Source organism: Delphinus delphis, chromosome 18 (assembly GCF_949987515.2).
Source record: "Delphinus delphis chromosome 18, mDelDel1.2, whole genome shotgun sequence".
NCBI classification, from domain to species: domain Eukaryota; kingdom Metazoa; phylum Chordata; class Mammalia; order Artiodactyla; family Delphinidae; genus Delphinus; species Delphinus delphis.
In genome coordinates this window covers 63,844,675-63,867,263 of record NC_082700.1, presented here as the reverse complement: position 1 = coordinate 63,867,263, position 22,589 = coordinate 63,844,675, and the positions used below count along the sequence as shown (strand labels likewise).

At 46.7% G+C, this 22,589-nt stretch overlaps 1 protein-coding gene across 5 annotated transcripts in view; it reads left to right on the top strand.

Annotated features, from left to right (window-relative positions):
* The window catches only part of LOC132413649 (ATP binding cassette subfamily C member 4 (PEL blood group)), a 215,017-nt gene that overhangs the window by 79,511 nt on the left and 112,917 nt on the right, over window positions 1-22,589 (top strand). For all 5 annotated transcript variants that reach the window (XM_059995730.2, XM_059995732.1, XM_059995733.1 and 2 more), the window contains exons 9-14: window positions 4,634-4,735; window positions 8,333-8,422; window positions 9,617-9,808; window positions 14,886-14,980; window positions 15,208-15,294; window positions 21,271-21,367. In XM_059995730.2, the coding sequence (XP_059851713.1) occupies window positions 4,634-4,735; window positions 8,333-8,422; window positions 9,617-9,808; window positions 14,886-14,980; window positions 15,208-15,294; window positions 21,271-21,367 (663 nt within the window). The remainder of the gene's footprint in view (window positions 1-4,633; window positions 4,736-8,332; window positions 8,423-9,616; window positions 9,809-14,885; window positions 14,981-15,207; window positions 15,295-21,270; window positions 21,368-22,589) is intronic.

Genomic DNA, 22,589 nt, shown 5'->3' with positions numbered 1-22,589 from the left:
TGCTGTGGCCTCTCCCGCTGCGGAGCACAGGTTCGGGACGCGCAGGCTCAGCGGCCATGACTCACGGGCCCAGCCGCTCTGCGGCATGTGGTATCCTCCCAAACCGGGGCCCGAACCTGCATCCTCTGCATCGGCAGATGGACTCCCAACCACTGCGCCACCAGGGAAGCCCAAGCCTGGTTTTTTAAACCATTGTTACATTGCCTTCTTAGTACCTTCTAGCATGTGGAATTTCTATTTAAGTGTTGTTTTCATCATCTGGTCTTAGTCCGAAGACCTTCAAAGTTTCCATGTTACTTGCAGAATCAAAATTTTAAACTCTACGCTCCATTGGCAGCTCTGTTTCACAGCGCACGACCCTCCACTCTGCTGGGGGAGGGGGGAAGACGGGTTGTCTGTGTGACCTGTCACATTCATCCCTGGTTTTGCCTCACTTTTTGGGCCTCCTGGGTTGCCATCTTATCAGTCCTTGATTTAAGCAAATGCTGCTGAGCCTCCAGCAGCCCCATGTCCCTCTCCCAGCACTTTCGTTCGCGCCGATCTAGCGCTTCCATTTGTGTGCACGGCCAGCCCTGCACGGCCCAGCATCATGTCAAGTGGGGTGGTCGTGTTGTGACTCCCCAGGAGTATTCTAAGCCCCTTAACAGGAGAGATGGATTGCGGGCTGCTTTCAGTTTTGGGGCTGCAAAGTCACCTGGAATACTAAGGGGAGGAGAAGAGCAAGAATTTTTGTTCTTCCTTTTCCTGCTTCTCAGTTAGATGTGTTAATGCCTAATTAGAAGATGAGGACAGCAGCAAGAATGGAAGAAAACTAGGTGAGGTTTGACCATAGATGGGCTGGAGGCGTGGTGGGCACGTAGAGTTTAGAACAGAGTGTGGTTTAAGCCCTGCTGCCCCACTGCCTTCTGCAGCCTGGGACTCAGGAGACTGGATGGGCCATCTTCCAAGATTTCCACTCAGGTCATGTTTGGGGGTCCTAGGAAGAAAATCCACCACCCCTGGCTACCTTGGAGGTGGTGCGATGGTCCCCTTATTTTTCTCTTAGTAATGAAAGGGGACTGAAGGTCTTGGCATTGAGCTACTGCGATAGGATTAAAAATATCTTGTCTTAACTTAAACGCACTAAAAGTCTTCAGTGACTTTTACATCCAGTAAAATGTGTCTCTGAGGTTATATTGTTCACAAAGCTGCTTAGGTTTTCCCCTACCAGCCCCTGGGAAGTCAGTCTTTTTGGCTGCAGTTCTGACGTTGATACTTTCCCTCATGATGTGTTCTGGGTCTGCACTTCATGGCTCTAATGGCAGTTTAATTTCACCTTTTTCATCAGCCTGAGTCCTGGGGAAAAATGCAATCAGCACTTCTTGCAACTTTACAAGCTGGTCATGTGTTGAATGGAGTCTCATTTAACCCCTGGAAGATTGTAACTTCTTTGCCTTAGCAGACCTATTATTTGTAGACAAGCGCTCAATAGATTTAATTCCTCATTTAAGGCTTACTTTTTCTTTTTTTTTTGAAAGTGGGGAATTTCTGTTCTACCATACATACACTGAATATTGAGGTTTTTATTTTTTACTTTTTTGCGGTACGCGGGCCTCTCACCGTTATGGCCTCTCCTGCTGCGGAGCACAGGCTCCGGACGCGCAGGCTCAGCGGCCATGGCTCACGGGCCCAGCCGCTCCGCGGCATGTGTGATCTTCCCGGACTGGGGCACGAACCCGTGTTCCCTGCATCGGCAGACGGACTCTCAACCTCTGCGCCACCAGGGAAGCCCTGAATATTGAGGTTTTTTATCTTGGTAACACGCTTAAGGTAAAATTGGAATTTCTGTTTAGACAAGATGTATAACATACACGTATAACCTTTTGCTTGTTGCTCTGTTAGCTCAGACTATGTAAGGCTGTAGCCACGCAGTCACCGGTTGGACTGATTTGAACAGCCATGTAGTCTGTTCCTTCCCTTAGCCTGATACCCATGATGGGCCAACTCTGTGCAAGGCTTGGTCTCAGATGGAGTTGGGACTGTGTAAGTGCAGGAATCACCCAGTGTCTCCCCTCTTTATGACTTTATATCCCTATGAGGATTCAGAGGTCGGGAGGTCAGTGCCAGCCTGGATCCTCCTGAGCTGGTTCCCAGGAGGATTAGCATTTGAGATGGCCCAGAAGGATGGGTGGCGTCGGTACTCAGGGTGTCCAGGCAGAGGCCACTTGGGGATGTGGAGATAGGTGCTGATGGCTCACTGGAGGGGTTGAAGCGTGCTGGACACTCTCAGAGGTGTTGTAAGGAGATCAGGAGGGAGTGGTGTTGGGGGAGGGTCGGTGGTGCTGGGGAGGCCTGGGGAAGGAACCAGCAAAAGAAAAGGCATATCAGTATTTGAAATGGTTAATAGAAGAGATTCTGAAATTATGTTGTTTCAAGAGGAAAGGAGAATTGGGAGAGGGATGAACTGTGGCCAGAACAGGCGAGAGCTGGTACCTGGCTGACGATGGGAGAGGTGGTGTGGAGAGAGAACTCAGGCTGCAGTGGTTGAAAACCTGCAGAGGAGTCCTCAGACCACTGTCCATCCTGCCTCCTGCTGGACACGGGCTCGGGGCGGGTAGGAGCGGCCGTGCCCAGTGTTCCGGTTCTCAGTGAGCCTGGATGAGAGGGGGTGGGAACGAAAGGATAGCGTCTCCTGCCAGCTTGTCTTTGAGAGAAATGCAAGGATCTCATCTTCCTTTTCCTTCACAGAAGCAGGTTTTTTTTGTTTGTTTGTTTTTTAAATAAATTTATTTATATATTTATTTATTTTTGGCTGCGTTGGGTCTTGTTGGTGCCCCTGGGCTTTCTCTAGTTGTGGTGCGTGGGCTTCTCACTGTGGTGGCGTCTCATGTTGCGGAGCATGGGCTCTAGGCACGGGGGCTTCAGTAGTTGTGGCACACGGGCTCTTAAGCGCAGGCTCAGTAGTTGTGGCGCATGGGCTTAGTTGCTCCGCGGCATGTGGGATCGTCCCGGACTGGGGCTCGAACCCGCGTCCCTTGCATTGGCAGGCGGATTCTTAACTACTGCAGCACCAGGTAAGTCCTCATGTTCAGTTTCAAGGTGTCAGCAGGGTCACAATTCCTCTGAATTCTATAAGGGGGAATCCTTTCTTGTCTCTTCTAGCTATTGGTGGCTGGAGACAAACCTTGGTGTACCTTGGCTCCTAACAGCCATCACTCCAGCCTCCGTGTCCATTGTCACATGGCTGTTTTCTGCTTGTGTGTGTCTCTGCGTCTCTCTTCTGATAAGGACACCAATCATATTGCATTGAGGGCCCACCCTCGTCCAGTGTGATCTCACCTGAATTTATTGCATCTGCAGCAACCCTATTTCCAAATAAAGTCACGTTTTGAGGTAACTGTGGTTAGGACTTCAACATAGCTTTTCTGTGGGGATACAGTTCACCCCATAACAAGTTCCATGGCTAGTATGATCCTCCAGGGTGTTAGGGACCCAGACTTCTCTCTTGTTACTCCTCTGCATGTGGCCTTGACCCAGCTGGTAACCTCCGAGGCCCAGGCCGTGGGGCGGATGAAGGTCCCGGACGTTGTCCCTTTCCACCGGCCGGGATGTAGTCACGCGGCTACACCCATCTGCTCGGGAGGCTGGAGAGAGAGGGCCTCCTTCCAGGCTGCCAGGCGCCAGCTGAAACCTGGGGTTTGTTTCTTGTTGAATTATGTGCAGCATTTGCAGGGCAAGAGGGAGTTTTCCTGTATATGATTATGTTAGTTCAGTAGTGATTCGCAGGACTTGGTTTTATTCAACTGAATTGCATTGAATAGCTGCTAAGGGGTGTGAAAATAGCAAGCAGTGGAGGATGTGGCCATTCCTGCTGTCGAGGAGAGAGGGCGTTGACTAAGGAGAAGAGTGTGAATAGATGCTTGCAAACTATTTTTTAAGAGACAGAAACTTAATAAGAGCATTTCATTTTTAGAGCAATGATTTGAGTGATAGTTAATGACAAGCAGTGATTGATTTAACGTGCATGAGGAGTAAAGCAGAGTGTACTTAAGTGCCCAGGGAAAGGTCGCGACCCAAAACAGGCAGAGCCAGGGTTTTCCTAGGTCTTGTGTTCCCAGCCTGTCCAGTGCCACCTGATACCTGCAGGCCTGGGAATGGCCTTCCTCTCCGTGTTCCTAGCAGTGTTGTATGGTGCTTGGCACATGGCGGGATTCAGTAAATGTTTACGGAATAATTCCCTACCAACTCTTTTGTTTATTGTTAGTAACACAAAAGTAAAACAATGGAAATATCAAGCTTTTAAATGTGTTGGAGTTTGCTGCCACAGTTTCTCCTTAGGGTGGAACCAGTACACTTGTTAAGAAAGTTACAAAGACAGCCTCAGGGCCAGGAACTCTTTATTTGTCATATATGTAATATATATCATACTATACCGTACACTATCTGTAGACTTTATTGTATATTGTTATAATAGTATATAATATTCCGCATATTACGTAGTCTGTTCTGATGTGAACCTACACGTTAAGTACAGTTGGCAAAATGATATGTAGGCTGTGTAAAGTTTTTTACTGCAAATTCCAAGAAAGCAGTTATTGTTGTTTATGCTTTTCTCCTGGAGTTTAAACAATCTGTGTTTTTCCTTTTTCTGTAGAACTTTCTGTTACTTGATGAGATAACACAGTGCAACCCTCAGCTGCCATCAGATGGTAAAATGATAGTGGACGTGCAAGATTTCACTGCTTCTTGGGATAAGGTAACACAGCCTGTGTACCAAGATTGTGACTGCTAAAGGACAGCAGATTTATCGGAGAACTTTGAGGTTTTACACCTGGTGCAAAATGTGACCTGCTAATTTACTGAAAGTATGTTATAAAAATTCTCAAAATCAGGAATTGGTTTGCAACTACTGGAGATTAAGTGTAAAATCAGCCTAAGACATTTGACATGTTGCTCCCGCTCTCGTTTTCAAGAGAGCTTTCAAAGTATTAGCACATTTTGACCTTAAAGTCCATATGTTTGTAATGTTAGAATTTATATTGATTGTGGAGAAAAAAAGCTGCAGTATGGAATGGGTTAACTAACAAATATACAACCAGTTGTTACAGACCAGAGGCTTTGGGGAATCAGTGTACCTTTTTTGCCTTGATGTTCTCAGATCATCTTATTACATACTGAGGCCATGATTTAGGACTTTGCTTTGGGGCAGGGTGGGGCTCCCCCATCCTAAGCTTCTCAATGGTTCTGGCTACTTTGGTGGCAGCCAGGGACGGGGAGGCGACAGCAGGAGGGCATAGTGAGCACCCGTGATTCCCAGTTGAAGGCTTGCACTGTGTGGCAAGCTGACAGGGAGAACTGGCTGTTCCGAACACTTGGTTTATTTATGACGTTCAGGCAAGCAGGAAAAAGAGCAGGGTCGGCTCTCAAAACTGCGCACCTAGTGCAGCCCCCTTTTCTGACGACTGAAACATTCCTGCCTCCCCGGTTCAGTGGTCCTCTGTGGATCACTCAGTGAAACAGAACCCATACCGCAGGAGAGGGCATTCCATGTGGGGAATACTTACGCAGAGGATGAAAGACGGGGGGGGGGGGGGGGGGGGGAGAAAAAAGCAGAAAGGGCAAAATGAGATTAGCAGTGATTAGCAGTGGTGGGAAGCCGCTCCCACCCCCAGGGCTGGAAGGACTCAAACGAGGTGGTGCCTCTACCAGAGGGTCCACCATCCGGTGCAGAGCCCAGGAGCTCGACTGCTGGTGGGAGTGGAGACCACAGTGCAAGTGTCCGGACTGTGCAGACTCCTCGTGTGTGTTCACGCCTGTCACACCAAGTGTGGTGCCACTTGCATCCTGTTCACCTACTTCTGATTCAGTACCTGCTTCCCCACCGACAAAACAGTAGTATGTTCCCAAGTAAACAAAAATATACCCCCTTAGCTTTCGCACATGGAAACTCTAACAAGGTACCGTATCTGACCTGATAGTTTCTCCTACCTTAATAGTGTAGATTTACCTCCTGCTTGGTATTTCTCATCATAATACACTCGAAGCATTTATGAAAAGCACCATTAGAATTCCATTACGATGGCAACTCTTTGTGAATGGTAACACATACTTTGTATGAAACATTAACAAAATCTCTTATACCAAACTACGCGGCATTATAAAATGAGCTGTTTTGTTCTTCTTGCAAGAATGTGATAACGTGCTCTCAGACTTCTGTGTAACTTGCAGTGTGGTACAGAACACCCTATTCTGTTGTCCTGGCCTTGCCTATGGAAGGCTGTGCCCTGGGCTGGGTCATTAGTAATTAGGGCCTCTCAGGTTAGGTCATGGGTGAAACATCCCTCAGGGGTGAGGGAGTGGCACAGACCTTGGGGATTTTTGGAGAGAAGCAGAGTCTGAACGAATCCCCTGCTGGGTTGGGAGGCTGGAGATAGACATGGGCTTTCTAAGCTGCTCCGCTATACAGCCCCTTGGGCAGGTGGCAGAAGGTTTCAGGGACGCAGGTCTCATTCATGAAATGATGGGACTTGGTCTCAGTCTTTAAGGTTTAAAATAAATGGTCCTGTGGGAGCCTCCAAGGGACAGGGATTTCAAACTGTGTGTGGCAGCTGAGTGGGGCTCAGCTGATGATCCTGTGTAATCCGCATGCCCTGAGCCTGGATAACCAGGAGAGGACAGACCTCAGTACCATGGGCTGTCGAGTGCTGCCCCCTTCTGGTCACGGCAGAGCAGTGCCCGATCCTGAAGCCTGAACAGGGAGGGAACTCAGTGTCTGGTCTTGACGGACTGTGAGGTGTGGCGACAGGGAGCTGATGTTTGTAAGTGGCCCACTATTTTGTCGTCTTAACTGAGTGAAAAGTGGTAAAATAAGAACCCTAAGTGTCAGAGAAGAAGTGGAGAAGCTTAAATGTTTCTCATGTATTAAAGTCTAGCTTCCTATTTATCGATAGATTTGTAATTCCTGTAACATCTGGGGCTAGTGTTTTGGTGATGAAGAGCTTCAAGCCTGAACAGGGAGGGAGGTCCATGTGTTTTGCCCCAACAAACTGCAGGGCTGCAGCAGGAAGCTGTGTTTTGTAGGTGGCTCATTATCGTGCAGTCGCAACTGAGTGAAAAGTAGCAAAATAAGAATGCAGGTGTTAATCAAAAAGAAAGGAGTGGAGTAGCTTTAAGAAGATGTCTCGTGTTAAAATATGGGGCTAGTTATTTTGATGATTAAAAATAATTATTTTTTCAGTAGCTGCCTGTATCTATAATCAGTTCAGTTCTTTCCAGAGAAATTTTCCATTTAGAACATTATCCAGACTTCTTATCCAGACCCTGTGCTTTTATTAGTCTTTTGGGCATTTTACTTAATCATACGTAACCACTTTTTTTTTTTTTTAACATTAGCAGTTAAGATTTTTTTTAAACACTTAGTATATGTAAAGAAATACACATACCCCTAAGTCTCTTTATGATAGAATTTACAGTTTGTTCAAGAACATGACCTGTGATTGGCACGACGAGTACTTTATCCGTCTCCTTTGTGTTAGACTGTTTGCTGTGATATGTACCTCCGTGGTTTGTTTTTGTTTTTTTTTAGGGTAGAAGTACTTTGTTGTCCCTATTTACCCAGAATAGGTAATGCATGTAAGGGGTACAAAACTGAGGCTTGATCACTCTAACCTACTGTGTTATACATAATCCCCCCGCCACCCCCATCCCCCCCTTTTTTTGGTTGTTAGTGTTAAATTGAATCTCTGGTGAAATTGGAGCCTTGACTGCCATTTATGTGACTTTATTTATCAAGAGCAACTTTATCATATAAAGCGCCCCGTTGCTTGCTGACCATTACTGAGATTCATTCTTTATCAAGTGAAAATAAAGAGATAAGTGATGTCAAATTCTTAGTAGAGGACCAGCCATGATATGTACTTACACTGCCACCCTGTGGAGAGGAGTGAAGTAAACAACACCAATGGCTCTAATGAAAACTTACAAATGATTAAAAACCTCCCATACTGGATATTCTATTAATTATATTATATTAATAAGCTAGTGTGCATCGTGGAGTTTGCATTTCGAGGACGGGCCGTGTCATTGCAACTACTTAAATTCTGTGGGTGTCTAGAGCTCTGTCCGTATGAAAATCTGGCAAAAGAAGTAGGCTTCCTAAAGGCAACTAAAGCTGTTTCAAAGGTGTTTTTTGATGAAGACGCCCCCAGGACTCACTATCTTAAAATAGGAAGGATGAAAATGTGGGTTATATTAGCATATCAGTGACTTACGTTATTTTCTCTACTTTCTGAAGTTCGTTTTTAATTTTATTGAAATGAACCGTAAACTTAAATTTGTAAACTTAAATTTACAGGCATCAGAAACCCCAACTCTACGAGGCCTTTCCTTTACTGTCAGACCCGGTGAGCTGTTAGCTGTGGTCGGACCCGTGGGAGCAGGAAAGGTAAGTTACGATGCCTTTCGGCAGCTTGATGCGATGCCACAGCCCCTGTGAAATTCTCAGAGTCGAGCCCAGAGCTGTAGGTAACACAGTTTGAATTGGATGTGTCTCAAACAGCATTGCTCTGTTGCATGGAACATTAGTTTTGCAAGAAGGTTGCATGTCCAAATAAACGTGCATAAATGCCCATTTTGTTTTCCTTCCTGGTGCTTCCCGTTACACAGTTGGGAACTGCTTGTCGGGACTTTGGACGTCTCAGTGAAGGAAATGATTTATGTGACAGCTGTTCAGGACAGACTGAGACCGTGGGGACTTCTTTTTGTCACAGTGGGCCCTCCAGGAGGTCTGGAGGTTGTAATGGCTCTTCCGGGAAGCTCTGAGCATTTCCTCATGGGACTTGAGTTGGTCCCGTCAGTGCACGTGTAGTGAGTGTGCAACCATGTGCTGGAGCTGAAGATACAGACGTGAGCAAGCCGCAGACGCCTCTGCCCTCCAGAGGCAGCCGGGTTCTGGGGCGAGACAGATACGCAGGCAGATTATTTCAGCCCAGTGTGGTGAGCGCTGTGATGCTGTGGACACAGACGCGCCACCCCTGTGTGTTGTTAAAGATTTGAAGGACATGTGCACGTGCGCTTGGTCTGAAACAACAAAATACAGGAACCTAAACGTGGAATATGTACACGAGGGGGTGATGATTTAATTTATGATGGAGTTTTGCTCTTTGGACACGACTCACTTCAGAGTATTTTGAAAAATAATCATCTTTCGATATATTATTCATAGAAAGCTTTATTTAAGAACAAGTGTTTGTCAAGTAAAGGATACCCGGATGCAGGAACAACTGCACTAAACATCAGATACATGAAACTACACGTTCTGCTGGGCTGCTCTGCTAGTTAAGGATGTTAAACGTTCTAACTTAGTCTTTGCTGAGTAGAGCATTTCAGTTGCGGGAAACTCTTGGGCAGTTTAGATTGTCATAGTATTATATTAATATTCCTTATCAATCATTAGTGTACATTGACCAGTAGTGTTATTTTCAATTTTTTGTCTCAACTGCCACAGCTGTACTTTATCCTCTTTTAAAGGAAAGGGTTCTATCGTTTATCAAGCGCCCAGGGTGGGGACAGTTGTTCTGCGGGGCGTGTCCGTCCTGAGTGCTGCCTGTTCACGCGTGTGTGTTGCCATCTGTTTCAGTCGTCACTGTTGAGTGCTGTGCTGGGGGAGCTGCCCCCGAGCCAGGGGCTGGTCAGCGTGCACGGGAGGATCGCGTATGTTTCTCAGCAGCCCTGGGTGTTTTCAGGAACTCTGAGGAGTAATATTCTATTTGGGAAGAAATATGAAAAAGAACGATATGAAAAAGTAATAAAGGCTTGTGCTTTGAAAAAGGTGAGTCATGACTTTTGAGTTATATATACTGGAATTTCAAATGATGATAGTGTTGGTTTAAACTACAAGGTTTGTTAAAAGACCTTTTAATGTTGTTTAATGCTTTTTTTTTTTAACATCTTTATTGGAGTATAATTGCTTTACAATGGTATGTTAGTTTCAGCTTCACAACAAAATGAATCAGTTATACATATACATATATTCCCATATCTCTTCCCGCTTGCGTCTCCCTCCCTCTCACCCTCCCTATCCCACCCCTCCAGGCGGTCACAAAGCACCGAGCTGATCTCCCTGTGCTGTGTGGCTGCTGCCCACTAGCTATCGACCTTACGTTTGGTCGTGTATCTGTGTCCACGCCTCTCTCCCGCTTTGTCACCGTTCACCCCTCCCCCTCCCCTGTTTAATGCTTTTAAGCTGGTCTTCTGGATGAACATGTACACACGTATGCTACCGTTTGAATTCTGATGTGGTAACGACGCCCACAGAATGCCTTTTTGGGGGAGGGGACTTTCACTTTGTGAAGTTTCATTTACTTTTACCTTCTTTTTTTAATGCACAATTACAAAAATTTGTGAAAATAGAGAGCACAGTTTAATGAACTCTCAGTTACCCACCCCCAGCTTCAGCCAGGATCGGCTCGTGGCCAGTCTTGCTGCATCTCTACCCCTGCCCACTGCCGGCCCCACTCCCACCCCAGATTATTCTGAAGCAGATCCTAGGCCTCAGATTAGTTCATCTGTAAACATTTCGCTAGTTTTCTCTAAAAGATAGGAAAGCCTCTGGAAAAAAGTCGCCACGTTATTGCACCTGAAAAGTAACCTGAATTTCCTGAATATCATCAGTGTTCTCATCAGTGTTTCCATGTTGTTAATCATCTCAGTGGGAAATTTCTTTAACCATTGGCTTGAGTCGGGCTCCACGTAAGGTCTGCGCCTTGCACTGGGTTGATGCCTCCTCGGTCCCTTTCATTCTCTAGGTTTCCCTCTCCGCTTCACTTTTGACTTGTAATTTATTATTTAAAGAAAAAGTAATGCTTTAACATTTCTTCTTAATACGGCCTGTTTTCATTGGGGAAGAGATTGTTTTCAGAAATGACATTGAATTTCATAGAAAATGGAAAATGAAACATTTCTCTGTACCTGGGGATTTAAATGAAATTAGTGAATCAGTTATGCAAACTGAACTTAGCTTGTAGGATAATATAATTTAGTGAAACAAAAGAAAAAATGTAAATACTGATAAATACTGTGTTATTCTCTTTGATTATAAAAATCTGAATAATGGCGTTAAAGAGCTCTTCCTCCCCCCGCCCCCCGGGGTCTGGTCAGAGCAGTCTGAGCTTCCTACTGTTCTTTTATACTGTGAGGAAAAGGCTGGGACAGGGTTTCAAAGGTGTGGTGTTAAAGGCCTGTGTGGAAATAGTTACTCCGCTTGAACAATGGCTTGAACATCATAGACTGTGTTAGATGAGTAGCATTTGATGATGTTCTGGGCACAACACAATTGTTTGCTTGTTTAATGGGCTTCTGTTTCCTTCTCGTGAGTTATGGTTAATGGGAGATTTTTCGTTTACAGAAGTGAAGTAAAGTGGACAGTAATGAGGTAGAATTTTAAAAAAATGATATACGAAAAGGGGAAATGCAAATGTAAAACAGTAAGAAAAATAGCTCTCATTTATTCAGAGTCCACGTGGAAGTCATTTTTCTGTTTGTCACTCACATGCAAGCACACATGACAAGGTGTATGAGTTATTAATCTTTTACAAGGCTCTTTGATGTTACCGTCCTCATTTTATAGTTAGTAAAACTGAGGCTTGAGAGATGGAATGCCTCACCTCTACATTTGCAGCTCAGGTTTAAGACCCAAGGGGGTCAGTGCTTTGCCCCAGCCCCATGGGGTGATGGGACCAGTAACTCGGGCCGTGTTCTGGGGCTTCACCCACCCTCGGGTGTCCCTGCGGCCCAGACCCTGGTGGGAAGGGGCCCCTGCAGGACTGGGCTGCACAGCGATTCTTCTGTATGTGATGTGAGGTTTATAAATACATACTGCTCTCCTGTTGTGCTGCGTGGTTGGGACATAGAATTGGGGCCCCTCGTGCCCATTCCCTCCTTGGCAGGAAGGGAGGCCCAGGGTGGAGAAGGAGCGGAGAGCAGAGTCCTGGCCCCGGCTTCGTCACTTGCCTGCTGTCACTTTGGACACGTCCTGTTTCCTGCCTGGGCCTCTGACGTTTCTGCAGCAAAATGAAGGCGTTGGGTCAGAGGGTTTCCAAGAGGTTTTGCTGCTGCTCTGAAATGGAATCTATGTGTCAATGAATGGTCATAAGACCGTTACAGGTAATATTGGTGTCGTGGAATTATTTTGACCTGTAGATACAGAGACTACGTGTGTAGTAGGAAAAAAAAGTGTGGTCTTTGGAGAGAAATGGTCCTGAGTAGTAATTTCAGGTGTTTCTCTGTTTCCTTTCTATAAAATGAGGGGGAGGTGTGGGTTTGTTGTAAAGAGAAAGGCAATGTTTGTAAAATGCAAACGTGCCAGGTTTTCACTAAATACATACATAGAAACAAAAATAATAAAGATTTCTTTTTATGGGTGGTTCCCATAAAATAGGAAAAAGCAGCATTTCTTTTATTACATATCTTAATAACTAGATGCTTTATACTAGATCTAATTGAAGTACGTGTTTAACTTCATTGAGCCGAAAACGTATCTGTAGTTAAAATATAAAGTAATCACATTTGGCAACGTCGAATTAAGCTGATGCCATATTCAAAGTGACCCTATAGGGAGTTATACAACACAATGTAGGGAACCACCTAATGTTTGGCCTGCTGTAGGGATCGTGTTTAAACTGCAAGGCTTAGGAGATAGAAGGTTCAGGGAATGAGTTTCAGTTTCTCTATTTAGTAGGGAAAAAATCATGTGATTTCAGCTGCTTTTCTGAACCGCACCTGGCCTCAGTTTCATCGTCTTTAAAATGGAAATCATAGTGCTATCGGCCAAATGGATTTAAAGCTGTGATGAAAGGCAGTTTTACGCTGTTTGACTCTGGAACCCAGCCCTCCTCTGCCAGGGGCTCACGTCAGGTCCCCGTTAAATATTTTAACAGTCTGTTCCATGTTTGTACACGAAGTCTCCAGCATCCCTAAAGGGCCCTTGATGTGCTTCTGGACAGATGACATCAAACCAGCGTCGCCATTTCCTAGTTTTCCCGTAGTTTGTGTGTCTGCTTTTCATTGAAAGTTGGTGAAGAAGAATACCTTCCTGTCAGTGGGAGGAATTGTACTATATGATGAACTCAGGCTTTTCCCCTTTAACCTAATCAGAAAATGGTGGCTGGGAAATCAGCCTGACTTGGATTTTGCTTCAAATCGTCTAAAAAGTTTTCCCATTCGTGGCTGGTCCTTAAATAGACTGCAGAGCTAACAGCACACTGGAAGTCCTCCTACCAGACTTGCAGAGAGAGCCTGTTTCTTACGCCCTGACTGTGCTCGAGTGGATCTAAGTGCCTTTTCTAAAACATGGTTCGGGCTGCCGCACTACAGTGTGGTGCTGTTGTGAGAAGGAAACCAAAACAGCATAAAATGGAGGCGTAAAAGCTAAGCAGAACAGTTTGCAAGGACTGTCATCAGTGAAACAGAGGCCAAGTAAACTGTGTGTGTGTGTGTGTGTGTGTGTGTGTGTGTGTGTGTGTGGAAGGCTGGGAACGTATCTTAAAACGGCTTATTGTATCTCAGGAAAACCCAAAGCAAGCGATGGTAGTAAAGAATTAAGGTGAAAAAATGATGAATTTTCATGACAGAGCAATTGCTGCTTTTCATCTGATGCTCCGCATTTAAGCTTTGAGTGTACAGGGCACCTGCGTGTGCCTGTGTGTCTTTGTGGCCGTCAGGGAGGGTTATGATGGGGATGGTCTCTTTCTTTTCCTTGTGGTCATGTGCTTTGCGTGTCGTGATTCACACTGCGTGGGTTTTCACTGTTGGTTTGATGAGAAAATAGGCCTCAATCACCAATAGCAAGTTACAGTCCCTTCACGTCCTTATTCCGTTTATGGAGGGTGTTTGTACACTTGTTTTGATTCTCACAGGATCCTTGAGTTTAGTGATTGTTTCTGCAGCACATTTCTGTGGAAGTTGAAAATGAGACTTAGGGATTTCAAAGGACTGGTTTATCATGGAGATCCCAGTGTGCCACTGGTTCTCTCCCCAGATTTACTGAAGTAGAGACCAGGAAATGAGGGCTTCATTTGTAGAAAGGTAGTCTGTGTATCCTAGGTTGATGCCTGAGGGGTTTAGTAGAAAACAAACTCTGCAAACTCTGCTTGTCTATGCCAGGATCTGTCAGATGATAATTATATAGATATATATAATTATAATCTGTAAGATGATAATCTAAATCTAAGCCTGCTTCACCCTCCAACAGATCTACTCAAACCCCCTCTGAACTGAGCCCTTGTCGACCCCAGTAGTGACTCACTTTCCCTCCTCTACTCCCTATCCCCCTAAGCCGGCTTCCTTTTTCTTCTAGTCCTTAGTACTTGCACTCATGTTAATTTTCCATCTCCCATCACGGAAAGAAACTCTAGGGACTTTGTTTCCTCTTGGATGAATTCCTTGTGCCCAGAACACTGCCTGGTATATAGTTAATCTTCAATAAATGTGTGTCAAAATAGTCAACTGCATAAATGCTGTGAAAAACTACAGAATGAAAAAAAATGAAAAGCCCTGAGAGGTTTTTTTTAACGTTTAATGTTACAATTTAGTCACTATAAAATATACCCATTGCTGTTGATCAAATACTTTTATAAAGAACTGATGCTAGAAGGTTAGCATGATAAGAGGTACACGGGCCTCTCACTGTTGTGGCCTCTCCTGTTGTGGAGCACAGGCTCCGGACGCGCAGGCTCAGCGGCCATGGCTCACGGGCCCAGCCACTCCGCGGCATGTGGGATCCTCCCGGACCGGGGCACGAACCCGTGTCCCCTGCATCGGCAGGCGGACTCTCAACCACTGCGCCACCAGGGAAGCCCGAGAACACATTTGAAATCTTTCTCTTTTTCCCCTTTTCTGTCTCCATGTAGGATTTACAGCTTTTGGAGGATGGAGACCTAACCGTGATAGGAGACCGGGGAACCACGCTGAGTGGAGGCCAGAAAGCCCGGGTCAACCTCGCCAGGTAAATGGCGTTTCAGTTGCCTTCCTGCCCCTCCCTCCTCCATGGCTCCTAGTGGAAGCGAGCACGCAGACCCCGCTCACCGGGTGGGCCCTGTGTGAAGCAGGGTCTTGGCCCTTTTCCATGGGCTCTTGGAATGAATAATGATTTGCTGGACACCATCTTGATTCAAAGATGGGACACGGGGAGCTTGAAGCGTCCTTCTCCTGACATCTCTCTACGTTTCCTAGAGCCGTGTATCAGGATGCAGACATCTACCTCCTGGACGATCCGCTCAGTGCGGTAGATGCAGAAGTGAGCAGGCACCTGTTCGAGCTGTGAGTTTGCTCCTGTTTTCTATCATTTCTGCTTTCCAGGAACCCCGCAGAGATCAGGGAAGAGAGCTCAGGAGGGCGTGTGTGCTTCAGGAGACTCGGCTCATTCTGCCCTGGTGTCCCTGTCCCCCCTCCCTGCCCTCCACAGCAGATCCGTCCTAGAGAACTTTTGCATGAGGATGAGGTCGAGATAGGAAAATGCAGAAGGAGCTTGCAGTGTGTGGAGGCCAGTGGAGTCCATGCTTTGGGGAGGAGAGGAACAGATGGCAGATTTCCCCTTGCTGCTTGTAGTTGACAACCACACATTGTGGGTGGATCCAGCCCCAGCAGTAAGAAAGGCGACGTACGTACGGTGTTTAAATCAGAGAGTGGGACTCAGTAGCCTGGCACTTGGCTGCCGGTCCTTTTCCTCCATCAGTTGTTTAAGGCATGTTAGAATCCAAGTTCTCAGTAGTGACATAGGGCTTCCATGGAAAGGCCTTGTTGGTTTATGCTTATTATTGTATCGGTTTGGAAATACTTAATGAAGCCTAGAATTTAAGAATGATTTTTCTTCCACCTCAGAGTATGACCTCAGATATTTAACATTGCTTCATGGATGCTTACTGGAATTAATACTTAGACCCACATTGTAGGGTTAAGTTGAATTTCAAACTCGGTATCTAGAGTCTGGCTGAAATGCTGACTTTCACTTGGAGTTTCCGGAATTTGTTGTCAGTGGCTCTTGTTTGGCCACGGAACCCCAGAAGCAGAACAGCTCTATGCTTTTCTGTGTATCATGTGTCCCAACACACGCTGACTGAGGCCTCTGTGGAGTCTAGACTGGCCTCTTCGAAAGCCTCGTGAACTTGCTTTTTCTGAAACGCCACCCACATCTACCCCACGGTTAGTTACCTTGCTGTTCACCTTGTTAAAGCCAACGAGCCCTTCCAGCTGCACTTATTAAAGCCCTACTGTGTGCACTGAGGTCCATGCCCTTACAGATGTTGTTGCACAAAACCTCTCAGTTTACAGAGGAGAACAGTGAGCCAGGAGAGGGGAAGGACCCACACGGGGCAGAATAAGGGAGACTGAGACGTTCAGCTCTCATTTCTGCCTCTAAGGAATCTGTCTCTATGGAGCTTGTTAAGACAGATGCCTGGGAAAAGGTCGGCAGAGTCGCGGTTTAGAGGGTTTGGATATAGGATGGTAAATGCTAAGTGGAAGTAGAAGTGGGCAGCTGTAGGCTTTCAGGTGAAGTTGGAAAGCTCCCTGTGCACTGGCCTTAGCGGGAAGTGCCCTGTGGGCCTGCAGGCTGGAAGGGTTTGTGGAGGCTGAGAATAGGATTCAGTTCCTTTTGCTAAATGGGAAGAAGCAAGGCTGTGAGAACAACAGCAGGCACGTCCTCGCCTGGAGGATGCAGGTTGTGCGGCAGAGAGAAGCAATTTGAAATTTTCGCCGTCAGTTCCTCTTAGTTTGCTAGGGCTCTGTCTGTCCAGGCTGCTCTCACAGGAGACCATAGACTGGGCAGCTAAGAAATAACAGAAATTTATCTCTCATAGTTCTGGAAACTGGGAAAGCCCAAGGTCAAGGCACTGTCAGGTTTGGTGCCTGGTGAGGGCCCCATTCCTGTGTCTTCACATGGCAGAAGGGGTGAGGGAGCCGTTTGGGTTCCTTATATAGGGACACTGATCCCATTCATGCAGGCTCTGCCCTCATGACCTAATCACCTCCCTACGGCCCCATACCTTCACTATGGGGATTAGGTTTCAGCGTATGAATTTTGAGGGAAAAAAACAGTCTGCAGCAGCCTGTTACATGGTGAAGGCTGGAAGGTCAAGATCAAGGTGTGGGCAGGTTTGGTTGCTGCGGAAACCTCCCTTCCTGACTTCCGATGCCATCCTCCTTGCCGTGTCCTCTCTCTGTGTCCGCACGTGATCTGTTCTCTGTCCATGTGCCCTGCTCTTAGGTATTGGGCTCCTCTGTTTCTTTGTTTGTTTGTTTTTTTTTTTTTTTTTTTTTTTGCGTTACGCGGGCCTCTCACTGCTGTGGCCTCTCCCGTTGCGGAGCGCAGGCTCCGGACGCGCAGGCTCAGCGGCCGTGGCTCACGGGACCAGCCGCTCCGCGGCATGTGGGATGTTCCCGGACCGGGGCACGAACCCACGTCCCCTGCATCGGCAGGCGGACTCCCAACCACTGCGCCACCAGGGAAGCCCGGGCTCCTCTGTTTCTGAGGACCCCAGTCAGATTGCATTAGGCCCAGCGTAATTAAGGGTAACAATTATTTCTTTAAAGGCCCTGTCACCAGATACTAAGGTACTGGCGAATAATGTGTCAACATGAATTTTTGGGGGAAAAACTTCATTCGCAGCAAGTCCTAAGTAGCATAGTAAAGAGGCTTTCGCAAAGTCAGCAGTGTGAGAGAGAGACGGGTGAGGCCGCCCTGAGCTCTGGGTACTGGGAGCTGGGATTCCACATCCACTAAGCAGGGGCCATTGGCGGGTTCCACCAAAGTCTGTATGTAACTTGTGCTTCGTTTTGGGGTGGTGAGAGAGCTCTGGAGACCCATGGTGCTGATGGCTGACGACAGTCTGAATGTACTGAATGCTACCGAGCTGTGTGCTTAAAAATAGTTGAAATGGTAAACTTTACATTATGTATATTTTGCCACAATAAAAAAAAGCGCCCAAGTTAGCACTGAATCTTTCAGCACACAAGAGCAGGGCAGCCGACACGTGGCATGGCCTCCAGCTCTCTGGTCTGACCCCCTTTTCCCACCCTCTCCTGATCGTGACTTTATGAATTTTCCTGTAGGGAAGTGCCTTGTGGCTTGTCACGGGTTCAGTGAAAGGGCGCTAATGCCGTGACAGAGGTTCCCCACCCCCCATCCTCCTGGCATCACGGGCAGTTCAGCCTCCCTGTTCCCAGGGTGCTTATTACCACAGAAGTTCTCCCAAGTTCTTCTAACAGAGGCAGTATTTATAGCTGTTGGGTTTAATGACCTTGGATGTACACTTGATAGAAGCAAGCTTGTTCAGACTGTTGTTTGCTAATCAGAACCACATTCTCTGGGGAAACTTAGGGCAGAGAGCACGAATGCAATTTAGGAAATCGCTCAGCAGCAACTGGAGAATGTTCTCAACGAGTTAGAAAATTGGATGGAACAGTGTGCTCTGAAAGATGGTGGTCGTGTCGAAGCTTAGTAATGGGGAGTGTTTTGTATTAAAAGTGAACAAAGTGTACTTCTACTTGCTGTTGACAGTTTCCTTCAGTCATGAATATATATTGAAGGTTGTTAAGGTTTGTGAATTTTCCAACTATACGTTGTAAACCTTAAGTGGATTCTCTCACCTACAGAAGGTTAGAGCCTTAGGTGAACTGATGCAGTCTCACCTGTGTCCAGCTGTGGATCCCGTTTTGGTTCAGAGAGCCCCACGTCGCCAGAGCCCCCGGCTCCTGCGTCACCAGCTCTTCGGACCTGTCCTGGTCAGATGCCCACGCTGCTGTCCACACAGTTCGCCCTCTCTGCTCCAGCCCCTCACAGACCCCCCTCATGTTCAGGCTGCAGATCCAGGTCCTCAGACGGAGAACGAGCTCCTTTGCCATCTGCCCCCATCAGCCTTTCCAGCTGGCCCTCACACCCACTCGGCCTTCCAGCCGTGCCGGCTTTGTGACCGGCCCTTTCTCACACCTGTCTGTCTGTAGATACTGCTCCCTCTGTGCCAGAGCCCCTGCCTTTCCCTCCTGTTCTTTCAGGGGGAGCCTGTGCCCTTCTGTCTTCCCACAGCCCTCGGTGGGTTGCACTTGACCATTCATCAGTCCTCTCCACCCTCTATAGGCTGTGAATGCATGAAGACGCCTTAGCAGGGCATGTTCTGTCCCAGGACCCTTGGACCTGCTGTGCCTTCTTCTAGGGACGTTTCCCCAGATAGGCTCCCGTGTCACCCCCATCTAAGGCAGCAGCCCCCCTTGCTTTCCTTCAGAGCACACATCACGGCCCGACAGTGCCTCTTCTGTACTTGTTCAGTGTGTCCCTCTGTTCACGGTGCAGAGTAGCGTCTGCTTCCTTGACCTGTGGATGTATGCTCGACAGTTAGGACTGTGCCTGGTATCTCACCAAAGCCTGTCGAATGAATGATTGTAGACAGGTGCTCTTTTTCATTCTTATTTGATTCACTCTGCTACGGGATGTACCCCCTGTTAACACAGCCCTTATATAGGAATATATATAGTATTATAGGATTAACACAGCCCTTATATAGGAATAATGCTTAAAGAACTCATCCCTGAATCAATTATTTTTGTATGGTATGTCTTGGAAATCTTTACTCTTAAAAACTTGGAAGATAGATTATTTTCCTAGAGATTTGGATTAAAAGTCTTAATTAGGAATAAATTTGTAGCCATCAACTGATCACTTTATTGTAATTATTTATATTACCTTTTCTGTGATGGAATTACAGGAAGAAAATATTCTGAAACTTGGGTAGCTCTGTCTTGGACATGGCAGCCCATTAGATTTGATGAACATCTGCCTTCAGTGGCTATTGACAGATAATTTTGAATTTAGGAGAAACAATTCCATGAAAAGCTTTAGTGCTAAGTCTGAAAAGGTGTTTACTTGGTCAAGAAATTTAGTACAAAATCTGAACTAAGACATGTCAAAAGGTGAAAATAAGTCCGTTTCGACATAATGGAGCGATGGCGTGTGTGTCTACGTCCTGAGCTCTCATTTCTGATCACAGACCCAGTGTCCAGCGTGTCCCCTTAGGACTTTTCTGTCCTGAGTCCAGAGCACACGACCGCTCGTGGGTTAGGAGGAGTGCAGGCGGGGCTGACGTGTACTGAGCGGATTGGTGGTTTGATTTCTCAGAACATGTGGCTGAGTTGTCATTGGCCGTGTTTGACATGAAGACACTGAGGTGCAGTAGCTTGTCCGACGCTGTCAGGCTCGTGAGGGGGATTGAGCTGCAGTCTGCTGCCTCCAGACACTGCACCTGGCTCACTCAGCAGGCTGAGCTGTGGCCCAGGTCCCTGAGGTTTGCTCTGCGAGGGGCTCGGGCACCCAGGGTACACGCCTGGAGCCCTGCCTGTGGTCATCGGGGCCCTGGATCCGGCTACTGGCTTCCCCAGAGGGGTTGTAGACCCCTCTGGGATGAGCCTGGGGCTGAGTCCCTAGGGGTCTGCATTTAAAATGTGGAGCAGTTTGAGAGGTTACTGTAAAAAAAAACAACACTGAAGTTTGAATACTTGAGGGGGTTTTGGCTAAGAGAATTGGCGTCGGTTGAGCCACTGGATGACTTCCACTGTGACGTGGACCATTTGGACTCTCATCTTTCATTTTCACATTCAGAAAGTTTTCAGTGCAAATGAAATAAGATTTACTTCCTGGATGAGACTGGGAGTGTTGTAGAGACTGATCAAGGCCACGATAGCATTTGTTTTCAATCGAATGTTATTTGGGAAGAAATGTCTACAAAACGCAATCTGGCTAAGGTTACTGAGAAGCTATGACTTTTTTAGGGGGGTTAATATGTACATCATAAACAATCACCTGGGAAACTGTCTACGAAAAGTGTGTCCATTTTTATATGACATAGATCACTCTTCTCCCATTCTCAGCATAGGTGTAAAATAATTCGTATTGTAATTCAGTCAGCTTTTGGAATCTCAGTTTTGCTCCATTGTTTTCACTGTGAGCTATGTAAATAATTGTTAAGATCCGTTTTAGGAAAAACAACTTAGCAGTTGGTGCATCTTTCGCTGGACTGCTTTCTAGAATTTTTTAGTGGAGCTAGATTCAAACTTGCTGCTGACTTGAGGACCTAGTTGAATTGATTGATGTATATTTGTATTTAATTTGTATTCATACTGGTATTTGAAGTAGAGGACTTTGACTGCTGTCTTGTCTTTTTCTCACTATGTTTTCAAATTCTCTGCTTCCAATTTGGAGCGCCTCCACTAACGTGCTTTTGCACGCTGTACCTTTTACATTTGTAGGTGTATTTGTCAAGCCTTGTATCAGAAGATCACAGTCCTAGTGACACATCAGTTGCAGTACCTAAAAGCTGCAAGTCAGATTCTGATACTGAAAGATGTAAGTAATTTCTAAAAGTCTGTGCAAATTGCTAGCACTTAGTTGTGTTGAAGGCCAGCCCTCCCCGCAGGTCACTCTCCTTGGATTCTTCATAAACGCCCTTTTCTGCCTCAGTTTTATGCCCCCCTTTTCTCAGAGCTGGTATCCATGGCTTTGAGGATGGATCCAAAGCCCTCAGAAATATCCCTGTTGCACTCTAAGCCACAGAAGCCCTAAACTGTATAAAAGTGCTGCTGCAGAGTTGCTGAATTATCAGTGTTGCTGTGAAAATTGTTAAGGATAATGATGCTATTTGATTTAGAACTTTTTATTTTCCCCTTCCACAACCTAAATCAAAGTGTATTATTTGGAAATTAGAGATACTGAGACATGTTTTTATCCACCTGTTTGTTGTACAGTTTGCCTAAAGAGCATCTTTCATTAATCCCAAAATGGGTAACCAAGCACCCCCAGTTAGAGATGCCCACTCTGCTGGTTTACCCAGTTGCTTTGTCTCAGTGCTCAGATCTTTTTATGTATCTGATACGTGTGAGATCGTGTGCAGCAGGAGGACAAAGCCCTCCCTTCCCAGGGCTCCCATTCTTATGGGGACAGATGTGATGAAAGAGGGGGTGGGGCTGATATCCTGGCTTCCTCCCTGAGGAGCTGGTGCCTCTCCGGCCTGAGGGACACGAGGGTGCGGGCCATCCAGGCACCTGGGGGAGGGGGGTCCTAAGGAAGGAGCTGAGCTGGCAGGTTGGAGGAATGGCAGGAAGGCCAGCGTGTCTGAGGAGAGGGAGCGGGGGGCCATGGAGGGCGCTGGTCTCTGAGCAGTGGGCGGCAGGCCAGGAAGTGGGATGGAAGCTACTGGACGGTCCAGAGCAGGTGAGTGATGTGGTCTGAGGTGGGATTTAAAAGATTCCTCCAATGTTCGCTGGACGGGCAACAGCAGAAACAGAAGTCTTGGTATTGTTGAGAAGATTCTAGAGCTGCCATAGCAAAGTACTGAAGACTAGGTGGCTTAAAGCAACAGAAATGTATCGTCTCACTGCTCTGGAGGCTGCAAGTCCCAAATCAAGGTGCTGGCAGGGCCGTGCGCTCCCTGAAGGCTCTAGGGAAGAATCCTCCCTTCCACCTTCTGGGGTTCACCGGCCTTCCTTGGGGTTCCTTGGCTTACAGCTGCAGGACTGTAGTCTCTGCCTCTGATGTCACGTGGCCATTGTCCCTGTGTCTGTCTTAGGCT